Source organism: Mustela erminea, chromosome 4, assembly GCF_009829155.1.
Source record: "Mustela erminea isolate mMusErm1 chromosome 4, mMusErm1.Pri, whole genome shotgun sequence".
NCBI lineage: Eukaryota > Metazoa > Chordata > Mammalia > Carnivora > Mustelidae > Mustela > Mustela erminea.
In genome coordinates, this window is record NC_045617.1 from 22,936,872 (window position 1) to 22,949,086 (window position 12,215).

At 38.4% G+C, this 12,215-nt stretch overlaps 1 protein-coding gene across 1 annotated transcript in view; it reads right to left on the reverse strand.

The window, feature by feature from the left end:
- The window catches only part of LOC116588132, a 183,753-nt gene that overhangs the window by 141,948 nt on the left and 29,590 nt on the right, over positions 1-12,215 (reverse strand). Inside the window, exons 4-10 of the mRNA XM_032338859.1 lie at positions 10,837-10,986; positions 8,572-8,644; positions 8,096-8,206; positions 5,378-5,491; positions 3,850-4,044; positions 2,204-2,357; positions 1,020-1,177 (exon numbers count right to left, since the gene is read on the reverse strand). Coding sequence (XP_032194750.1) covers positions 1,020-1,177; positions 2,204-2,357; positions 3,850-4,044; positions 5,378-5,491; positions 8,096-8,206; positions 8,572-8,644; positions 10,837-10,967 — 936 coding nt within the window. The 5' untranslated portion in view covers positions 10,968-10,986. The remainder of the gene's footprint in view (positions 1-1,019; positions 1,178-2,203; positions 2,358-3,849; positions 4,045-5,377; positions 5,492-8,095; positions 8,207-8,571; positions 8,645-10,836; positions 10,987-12,215) is intronic.

Genomic DNA, 12,215 nt, shown 5'->3' on the forward strand with positions numbered 1-12,215 from the left:
CTCTCCCTCCTGCTCACACATGCTTGCTCTCTTAAGTAAATAAATAAATAAAATCTTTAAAAAAGAAGAAGAAGAAGAAGAAGTGCTCTTCTGTAGATAGTGTTGCTGGTGATAATGAAAAGAAAAGCAAGAGCTAAAACATCATCACCTTCAAAAAAAACTGAAGAACATCTGATACCACCAGTTTCAGGAAGTGTAAAGAGCCTGTGTTACATACAGAAATAGTCCTAGTAAAATCATGCAGAGAAAGCACACATGGAAGTAAAACCTGAATATCAAGGCAAGTGGTGATAGAGAAGATAGTGGCTCCTTCTTACACAAAGGACATTCAAAAACAAAATTCAGATCTGATTTTGCCTGTTTGGATCAATTAGTTTACTACTTTTACCTAGCAAATATATATACTTGCAAATATTACACACCCAGAGCTAGATAAATATCTGGATAGTGGATGCTTCAGCTGAAAACTTTATATTATAAACTTGAAACTGTGTATACATAATCCTATTTTTGTCTTTGAAATAAGTTCTAACATGGCTTTTGTTAATATGAGGCTTTTTTAAAGGAAGTGCAACACTGTGTTATAGCAGAGCAGACTGCACAACTTTAAAAATCACTATGCAATATAAACTCTATTGAATATATAAGGCATTTTGCCAAAGGAGAGCTATTACAACACACTGTGAGAATCAAAGGGCTGGAGACATTAGGTAACTCCGTTATGCAAATCTGCCAAATACTGGCTACATTTATATCATCCACTATGGACTCTAACCTACTTTTTTCTTTAAATTCTGCAGAAAAATTGATCCTGCAATCCCTCTGGGTTGTATACTAAGGGTCCCAGCACTCTTAACAGAGGAGAACTTCAACTGCCAATCTAAATCTCACTCATTATTATTATTATATTTTCTCACTCTAGAAACAATTGTGGCAGAAGAGATATCCAACTTTGTGGCAAATAGTAGTGTTTTCTTTCATGAACACCTATCTTTATTAATAAAGAGTCCATCAAGTACCAAGTTAAAAAGCTCCATCTCCTGAGCAGTATCCCTCAGCTCCTCCACGTCATAGGAGATACTGAAATGGGAGAGCAGGAGCCCCAGCTGAGGTTTTAGTTCTTCTCTTTCAGTTGTGTGTTGGGGCAGGAAAAAAGCAGTTTCTGTTCTTGTCAGCCCTAAAAAAATCCAAAATCAAGAGCATGAAGAGCAATAAACACTAGCTGGGGAGAGAAAATGGAGTGTCCCTTGAGATAAATGGAGGCAAGTTCTCCTCAGCTGACAGGAAGGGCCATTCTGCTTTGTCCAAACTTCTCTGCTATAATTTAGACATGGCACCACACTGGGCCACACCTATCTGATAAACTCTTGATGCTGGCTTTCTGGGGGAGGGAGCGAAGACCACTCACCTTCACAGGGCGTACAGGAGAAACCCAACAGACCCTTTGGGGAATGACTTAGTGGGAGGAGAACTACCCATAGTCCTTTGTGGCAAACTAAGAGCACGATTTATAAATTAAACAACAAATTGGAAGAAGGTGAGAGCCTTTATTTATTTCCTTTTGCCTGGCTCACTTCTGTTCATTTCTAAGGACCCAGTTTGGACTCCCTTCCTTTGAGATGCCTTCTCTAACTCCCTACAACTAAGTTGGCTGTCTCTCCTGGTGCTCCTGTGTCACTGTACATATCCCAAGCAAATATGTCACTCAGAGTAGAAACCTAATTAGGTTTCTTAGTCTTCTCTAACACAGGATAAGGGCAGGAAGACCATTAAATTGATTCAGATAAGGAAATTACTTTAAAAATATATCATATTCAAACAGAAAGAGATATTAGATATAATTTAATCTGAAATGTTTATTTTGGAGATGAATATATTGAAGCCCAATGAGATGAAACGACCTAAATATGCAGGCCCACAGGGAGGCCGTGACAGAAACACGTCTAGAATCCAGAACTCCCAACTTCAATTTCACTGCCTCTTTTCTTCTCTCTTTATTTGCCAGTTATAAAGATAGAGATAATAATGGCTAAGAAAAATACGTATTTTTTCATCAGAAAATACTAAAAACTTGTTTATTAAGAAGATATAACTTCTTGCTATATAGAAAAATTTCAAGCAAGATCATGTGACAAAATAACACATGTGCAAAGCGACAATCTTCCTTCTCATTACGTTGGGGGAAAGAAGACTAATTTCTTACCTGAAATGCTGGTATCCACAGGGCCTGGAGATACAGAACCCTGGTTGTTAGGGTTGATGTCATCGACACAGACCTTTTCATCCTCCTGACTAGCCTCCGGATCTTCATTAACAGCTACACTCAGCACTTTGGAGATGGGCAAATACTGGAGAGACTAGAGAAAAGCACCACCAAGAGGCCAAATGTCAACTCAACTCTCACAAGAGCTTCCAGACTCAGGTTCAGGAGCAGTCCTTTGACAGAGGAGACTTAGTAAGTAATCTGATAGTTGGGCCTTAGGAACCTGTTCAAACATGGGGTGCTAAAATCTGGATCTGAGGGACCTGTTGCAGTCACCAGTGTTAAGCAACCTTAACCTCTAACTGGGTCTACATTGATCAAGCATCCATAATGGACAAGACACTGTGTGAAGTGCTAGGGATACCAAGAAGAATTAAGCTGTGGACCAATCTCAGAGAGTTTAAAGTTTAGTGGGGAATGGAGACTTATGAGGAGAGTGTTATTATATCACGTGACTAGGGAGAGAGAATTCAGAGGTAGACTCTGTAGTGACTGGCTGGGGAGGGCTGAAGTTAGGATGATGGCCAGGTTTCTGGTTTGGGTAACTTTGTGGACGGTGGTATCACTGAGATAAGCCGTAGGAGAGTAGGAAAAGATTTAGGTGGGGCGCCTGGGTGGCTCAGTGGGTTAAAGCCTCTGACTTCGGCTCAGGTCATGGTCTCAGGGTCCTGGGATCAAGTCCCGCATCGGGCTCTCTGCTCAACGGGGAGCCTGCTTCTCCCTCTCTCTCAGCCTGCCTCTCTGTCTATTTGTGATCTCTCTCTCTCTGTCAAATAAATAAATAAAATCTTTAAAAAAAAAAAGAAAGATTTAGGTGGCAAAATAATAATAATAATCATATTATTATTATTATAAAATATATTTTACACTATTTATATTATTTATATATTACATATCTCTATATTTATATTAATTTACATATTATATATTTATATTAATATATTAATATGCTATATTATTATAAGATATATAAAAATAATAATAATAAAATAATAATCTTTCTGAAATGAAAACAGGATCACATCACTCATTTCTGATGCCTCTGGCCTAGGTTAGGGCCTCTCCTCTGTGATTCTCTTTGCTCTGTGTTTATATGAATTGTATTCTTTCTTACCACATCATGTTTCGGTTGACTATTTGGTTGCCCATTTTCCTACAGGCCTGGGACCCAGTTACTCTTCAGCAAAAGACTGTATTTTTGTTTCATGGCCCTGGACACGTACCTGGCATATGCCAGACCCTCATTAGATATTGCTGAATTAAAAAGTGGATCTAAATTGGACATCATAAATTCTGAACAAGATGATGAAAACAAGAACTTGCAGAGTGAATATGAAATAATGCAACAGAGATATCTTTGCAAAAACTAAATTAATGGGGTGGTTTCATTAGAGCCAGGTTTCAAAAGAAAAAGTTTTCAAAGATTTCAAAGAAAAAAAACTAGTGGCTCATTATTTTCCTGTCATTTGTATGGTAAGTACAATACAGAAACAGTGACAATCCAAAAGTAGGTGACAGCTGTGACAAAACAATACTGACCATCATTGGGAGGGCACCACACCATCACATAGCTATGTTTCACACACCTGTAGGAAGTGGTGAATGGTTGTGAGTGAGTGTAGGTGACACACAAACCACTTTGTGTAAATAGTCAGGTCTTCCTGTGTCACTAAGTTAGAAGGATTGCTTTTTCCCATAAGGAAGTTTTCCCGTGCAACAGACAATCTTTCAGCTCTCTGGACGGCATCATTGTACTCCTGCATAATGTAGGCAACTTGTTTCTATATAAGAGTAAGGCAGAGACAGAACATGGTTATTTGCAAGCCTCATTCTCTTGTGTCATTTGCTTCCAAGCATAGACTAATGCTGTTTGGGGGCCAAATAAGAGGCTCCTGGATTATCAAAGTTCTTTCACATTCTGAACTTGACTGACAATGGCAGCAGTCACATTCTTAGGAAAGAGAGACTTCAGCAAATAGTCAGTGCATTCAGATGTTTGGTAACTGAAGGTGGCTTCTTCACTCTTTGGCTTTTTAGCAGAGGAAGCCAAATCCATGAAGAAATCCATTTTCTGGGACGCCTGGGTGGCTCAGTTGGTTAAGCAGCTGCCTTCGGCTCAGGTCATGATCACCGCGTCCTGGGATCGAGTCCCACATCGGGCTCCTTGCGTGGCAGGGAGCCTGCTTCTCCCTCTGCCTCTGCCTGCCACTCTGCCTGCCTGTGCTCACTCTCGCTCCTCTCTCTCTGACAAATAAACAAATAAATAAATAGAAATCCATTTTCTATCATACAAAGTTTCCTTCAAATCTCATCCTTAAAAATAGGTGCCATTATCTTCTGCCACAGGCAGAAAAGCAAATAGGTGCATCCATTAGTTCCTTTCCCATCTCTAGCCGTGACTTAAAAACAGGGACAAGATACATTGTTGTCATAATGTAAACTGGTACAGCCATTATAGAAACGGTATGGAGATTCCTCAAAAAATTAGAAATGGGAATACCGTGTAGTCTAGGAATCCCAATTCTGGGTACATATCTGAATAAAACAAAATCAGTATCTCAAAGAGATTATCTGTATTCCCATGTCCACTGCAACATTATTCCCACTAGCCAAGCTATGAAAGAGCCTGTTTATGGATGAATGAATTAAGAAGCTATGATATATATAACATATCACATCTTCTTAATATATTTTATACATTTATTTATATTAATTTATATAAATTATATCTATATATATATCTAAAATGGAATATTATTCAGTTACAAGAAAGAAGGAAATCCTAACACTTGTGACATTAAGAATGGACCTGGAGGACATTATGCTAGACAGAAATAAGCCAGACAGAGGAAGAAAAATACTCTATGATCACATGACAAATTAAAACAATGTTAAACTCACAGAAGCAGAGACTAAAACAGTGGTTACCAGGGCTACAGGGTGGGGAACTATTGGTCAAAAGGATACAAATTTGCAGTTATGTAGGATGAATAAGTCCAGAGATCTAATGTATAGGTATGATGACTATACTTAATAATATATATTGACAGGCTTGCAGACCATTTTGTTTCATTATAAAAGAGAGCCCAAATGTTCTGTTCCCAGGCTTCCTACCTTGTAAAGGGGATAAAGTTGCTCCATAATCTTACTGTGCTGGCAAAACCTCTTCCATCTAAGCATGTGCAAATATTTACTCTGGGCCAACTGGATAATTCTCTCTGTATAATACTTTAACAGAAAAAAAAAACAATAAAAATTAACACTTAGAACGCAAGTATAGTAGAAAGACTGAATTAAGACTTAAGAATACTAACAATAGGAAAATCAGTCTCTGTTTTTTTCAGAAAGATAGATTTCTCTATATGAAGATCATAAAATTAAGAAACCTGGCTCAATATACCTAAGTTTTAGGGCGCCTGGGTGGCTTAGTGGGTTAAAGCCTTTGCCTTCAGCTCAGGTCCTGATCCCAGGGTCCTGGGATCGAGCCCTGCATCAGGCTCTCTGCTCATTGGGAAGCCTGCTTCCCCCTCTCTCTCTGCCTGCTTCTCTGCCTACTTGTGATCTCTGTCTGTCAAATAAATAAATAAAATCTTTAAAAAATATATTTAAAAAATAAAAAGATACCATTAAATTTTAAATAAAGCAAGTATGTGTTTCTAAATCTATATGATCTTTTGCCAATTTAACAGATTATAGTTTCATTTATCAATTAGTGATCAATTAACAGTGATATAAAAGCCTATATAATTGTCTAAGGCTAAGCTCAAAACTTCTTCAAAACTGAAGTTATGAGTCTAAAAAACACAAAGCACATTATAGATAAATTATAGGTTTTAATCTTAAGACCAGAAATTTTATTCAGATTTAAAAATAGTTAAATAAACCAACCATGTTAGTTATTTTCTTTCCAATAATAAACATATTAATGGCCATGATGGAATAAGTAGGACCAGACTCATCCTTCCGTATAAACAACTAAAAAATAGGATAAAATAAACAAGACAACTATTTTCTGACCTAAGACAACAACACAGTGCAGCACTGTGGACCTCGAGAGAAAGGAAAGAAATGCAAGAAGCCCTACAAGCACCTTGGTTTTCTGCCTGGAGAAGGCAGTTTCTGAACCGGGAAGTAAGAAAGGGAATCCTGAGCAGAGCACGACGGTTTCTCTGAGTTAAGCAGTAAGAAAATGAAGCTTCGGAGGCTGAGACAGCTGGAGTTTGCAGAGCAGAGGACTGGAAAGGGGGATGGTAGGCCAAGAAAGGGCTCCAGAAATCTGCCTAGAGATCTCAGACTCAGCACTATTATTGGCATGAGGCACTGGACAATTCTCTGCGGTGGAGACTGTCCTGTGCAGAGCTGGATGTTGGCAGCCCTGGCCTCTTCCCACTCTATGCCAGCAACAATCCACTCTCAAACTGTGACAACCCAAAATGTCTCCAGACTTCGCCAAATGTCCACCATCTCCACCCTCCCCCTCTCTCCCTTGAGAATCACCAATAAACACAAAAGAACGAAGAGCGCCAGAATGATAGGGAAAGAGAATCTTGGATGAAGATAAAGACAAAAGTTTAACTTGCAAATAGAATCTCAACATCTTTTATTTCTTTGTGATTCATTTATTTCTTCATTCATTGCTAACTAGTTGCTAATGAACTAATTTGTATGCATAATGAGAATATAACTCATAACACAAAAGAACCAAGAATTTTAAAAATCACGATACATGCCTATTATAAGAAATTTAGAAAATATATCAAAGTAAAAAGAGGAAGTCATTGTTCTGCCATCCAAAGACAGTGATCGCTGACATTTTGATCCATGTCCATCATGTGAGTTTTCTACATATTATATGACCATGATTATGACACACACAGACATGCTGGCTTTTGTTCACTAATGTTACATAAAAACAGTAATTTCTTGTGCTCAAAAATATTCAACGGTAGAGGGCGCCTGGGTGGCTCAGTGGGTTAAGCCGCGGCCTTCGGCTCAGGTCATGATCTCAGGGTCCTGGGATCGAGTCCCACATCGGGCTCTCTGCTCAGCAGGGAGCCTGCTTCCTCCTCTCCCTCTCTCTGCCTGCCTCTCTGCCTACTTGTGATCTCTCTCTGTCAAAAAAACAAACAAACAAACAAATATTCAACGGTAGAACAATATTCTATTAAGTATCGTACTGTTTTTCTTAACTCTCCTAGTGTTAGCTATGTAGGCATTTCTGATTTTTTCACTTTTATTATAACGCTGCAATAATAATGCTTACAGAAAACATTTTCTGGGGCCCCTGGGTGGCTCAGTCAGGTAAGCCTCTGCCTTCAGCTTGGGCCATGATCCTGGGGTCCTGAGATCAAGCCCCATGTTTAAGGAACTCTCTGTTCAACGAGGAGTCTGCTTCTGCTTCCCTCCATTCTCCTTCTTGTTGTCTCTCTTTCTCTCTCAAATAAATAAATAAATAAATAAATACAATCTTTCAAAAAAAAAGGAAAAACTTTTCTACCACATTTTGAGTTGTTTTCTGAAAGATACTTCCATAAATATCTTCCTTAGCTAAGCCAAGAGCTCTTTGGGACCGAGACTTTCTCAGTATTGTATTGCCTCATAATACCAGCACAGAGAGTAACTGATAGTCAATTGTAGAGTGACTATAACTAAATTGAACTCAACTATGATTTGGGTCTCTAAGAAAGAACAGAATTTATACTAATCAAGTTCTGCAAACTACACAGGCAGAGAAAATCGTACCCCGGCCACAGGATATACCAGAAATCCAATTTTCCTCATACATTTCTATTAATTTCCAGATCTCAATTTTCAGATTGCTACAGGACTTACCTGCAACAGAAGCAAAGGTAAATTTTCAGGAGTGTACTCTCTTCTTAGGCAGCTCTCTAGCTCCCTCTGCATGACATCTGCTTGAACAACAAGGGGCTTTGACTCCGCCACCTGAACCCAGGACAACAGAGCAGGCCCACAAAAAGAAATAAGGAAGTAAGATTATCATTGTTTATGACAGCACATGACATACAATTTCTGATAGTTTTTACACAACACATCACACTGTTATACTTCAGCTTCCGTATAACAAATCTTAATATCACAAATCAAGAAACTGTAAAATTTTGAAACATCACAAAAAGTGGGTATCTCCAAAGAAGTAGTGGCCTGCTCTGATCTAGTAGCATTGGGCTGTTTCGTTTTCATAACACTGTCAATAACATCAGCTGGTTATTTGCAAAACGTTCGCAAAATCCAACATCTTGCTGTATTAACAATGCAATTGTGTATTACAATCACGCTCTCCTACTAACCTGCAAAGTTTTCTTTAGAGCCAGTTCCCTTTCTCTTCTGAAGTAAGAAATGTCCTTTGGTATTCGAACAGAGCTGTAGAAAGATTTATGCAATAAACGCTGTAGTTATAGAAACCGTCATAAATGAAATTACAGACAGGCCCTGATTAATCTGTAACTCTTCACAACTGCTCATTGCTACATAACTATGTCATATTATACTGGATTATTGAGAGCACGTAAAGACCACATGCTTCTGTCTCAGTCTGAATCTCTCTTGTGTATACCTCATGTTTGCTAACCTTTTCCCTGGGCCAATTGTCCTCTTCTTTATCCCAACGCTTGGTTTACCTGTCTGGTTTCAATTCCAGAATACAGGAAAAGGCACAATGGTGATTCTTCTTTCCCTTACCTATACTTCCTCTAGTAACCTCAGCTCTACCAAGTGCTTATCAGACATCTATCTTGAACCCTACATAAAACTAGTATCTTATCATTTAAGCAGAATGTTTTTATTTTTGTGTTCTTGCTAATTTATCAAGCATGAAATACTTTGGAAATTATTTTAGCCAAATTCTGCTATCTGAGCCTAGTCACAAAGGGGTTGTTGGCAGAATGGGCTCTGACATGAGAAGGCACAAGCAGTACCGCCGTGGGACCCAGGAATGGCATAGAATCCTGTAGCAGGAAGAAGGGAGTTCTCCCCATTTGGGGTAAGACCCACCCCAAGACTTGGCAGCTTTGGAAACACCATGGGATAACACCTCTGGTGTAGACATCACTGTCTTAAGATGAAACTTTGCAAACAGTAACAAGGAAGCCACAGCAGGTAGCTGTGAAACACATGTAAGGAGCCCCCTAGAGATTTGAAAGGGTTTATAGGCAGCAGAGTTTAGGTTAATAATGTTTGTATGACCTTATTAGTCCCCATGGGTAAGTTTTAAGGAAAAATGAAAAGAGATTCTTAGTTTGTACACTTGTCAGCCATTCCCTCACTGGGGGCTGTGGTCTTGTGAAAAGATCAGTCAGGAGGTCCCTCAGCCACACATGAGTCAAAGCAACTCATTGAGCCAATGTGTTGAATTCCCTGCTGATGTTGGAGATAATGTCTCCCTTATCTCCTCACATCTTGGCTTTGATTAAAAAATAAATGAGGCAAGCTCTGGAAGGGCCTTAAGAATAAAAACATTGCTAAATCAAAGCTATAATTTCTGTGAGTACTGGGTACCTGCCTCCTGACTGCAGCCTCATGGAGGTCAAGAACCAGTAACCAACAAGAAAGGGAACAGGCAGTCAGGGAAACAGAGGAAGCCATCCCTTTCCTGCCCTCTTGTCTTCAGAAATCTTTGGCATGCTGGAAGATTGGGCAGTGTCCTAGGCTTCGCTGCCAAAACCTTCTCTTACTCAAATCACGTTTTTCATTTCAGTTAATCTCGAAGTGTCCATGAATGAGATTGGTGGTGGGTATGTCAACCCACAAAAAAGAAATTCACTTATGTGTTCATCAAGTATTGTTTATGTAACATACATTCATTCATTTATTCATTCATCAAACATTTATGAGACACTTAACCACTACAAAGACTTGGGCTTATGAAAGCAAACAGATGAACAAATGCAGAAAAGAAAAAAAAAGAAAAAGAAAAATGACCAAGGCACCATTATCCTACAGTTCTCAATAATTTTTTTCAATCTAGAGGGGAATGAGAATGCTAAAGTGATTATTAGAGGTGGACACTTTACATTTGCCTTGGACTCCAGAACCTAGCACAACACCTGGCATGCAGAAGTTGCTCCGTATTTGTCAGAGTAATAGGTAGATTCTTCTAGGTGTGGTGTTTAGTGGTGTTTAGTAGTTTGGGGGTGTAAAGAAATACAAGGATCCAAAGATTTCCCATCACTCTATTCTAAAAGATAAAAGAGACTTCAGGAAGCCTTTCTTAGGACAATATACAAAGAGGTCAAAAACAAGGTCAAATTCAATGAGAACATTTCTGGGTAAAATGAGATTTCTTTTCAATGAGTATGATTTGTATAATAGCTTCTGGAACTTTAAGACAATGGTATTTGTGAAATGTAAGAGCACTTTTCTATTTTCTTTGGTAAGACATTGCCTCTAAATGCCTTGGCAATTCTAGAATACAAGTAACACAGACAGCCATAAAGTCTGAGCTTGAGATAATGCCAGTCGTCTGTATAAAAAGAAGAGGAAGCTGATGGAGATTATGGAGTGAAAGTAGGGGCAAAACCCCTGAAGACCATGCCCTCTCACTACTAACTATTTACCTGTAAGCTGGATGAGTCTCCTGTTCTTCTATCTCAGACTTTAGTTCAGTCAGTTGCATAGCCAGTTCATTTTCTAACTGCTGGATCCTTTCTGTGGAAGCGATCTTATAAATTTCATCCATGATTTGCATTTACCACTTTACTATATCCCTGAAAAACAAGAGTGCAAAGCTTGTCTATCTTTCTTCAAAAAACCATGTCTTAAAATATATGTTTATAAAAAATAAAAAATTTTTAAAAATCATGTCAACTTTATGAGAATGTATGCTTTTGCAATTTGAGGAAATAGGCTGACTAGACTGTTATCATTTATTTGATGTTATCATTTATTTGATGACCATTTAGTAAACAGTAGAGAAAAAAGAAATTAGAACCTCCATTGACTAGACTATTCCTTTGTTCAGCCCAGTTCACCATCAGAAACAACTCCACTCCAGCTTTGATGATGGTGGTTTATTAAAATGAGAATGTATCCCTCTGGTCCAACCCATCTAGTCTTCATAAAGTCTTGTGGGAATTACACACTAAATGTTATTAATGTTGGTTAAGGCTTTCTTCTAGAATCACTGCAAGTGAAACAAACAGTTGGTGTGTACAGGAATGAAAATCAGCCTAACAAGATCATGACCCACGCACTTTGGAGTTTGGAAGAAAATCATACTTAAGGATTTAACTGTTTGTTCTTTATTTTGAATGTTTGTATTTGGCTTATTACTTTTACCATTAAATAAAATAGTTCATAACCCCCCAGCCCTACTCCACCCAGTTCATAGCCTGTCAAATGCAATGCAGTTGTTTTCTAAGTACTTCGTGTCAATATTCTAATTAACAACATAGATTAACTGCATGACCCAGAATGGGACCTATGAATTACAGGGGATACAGAGGATGATGTGTTTCCTGTGTTACTGCTGCCCTCATCTGTCCTGGACAGGTGGGGTAAAATAACTCTTGGTTATATTAGAGAGATTTAAAAATAGAATTCAGAAAATAAAATATTTAACCTTTCCTTTTTTCCTTGGACATTTCTAGGTTTTCATTTTTCCTTTCAGAGCTATTTCATTTTCACAAGTTAATCTGCTATCATTCCAACAGATAATTAAGCAGTAGAGATGTTTTGTGTAGAGACTTCCTTTGGGGACTACTTACTCTTTTTATCAATATTAAAAACAGAAATGAGCATTCATGCTCAGTCTAGATTGTGAGCCTGCTGAGTAATAAATTTGTCATGTTTGGCATCCTGCTGGAGCACAATAAAATGCACTGTTGTTCTTAGCAAAAGTAAAATGCTGTTATGAAAAATATTTGCCACTTGGCAGTGTCCTTTCAAGTTGGGCAAAGAGTTAAGCAGCTGCCTTAACAGCTGCATTCCAATTGGC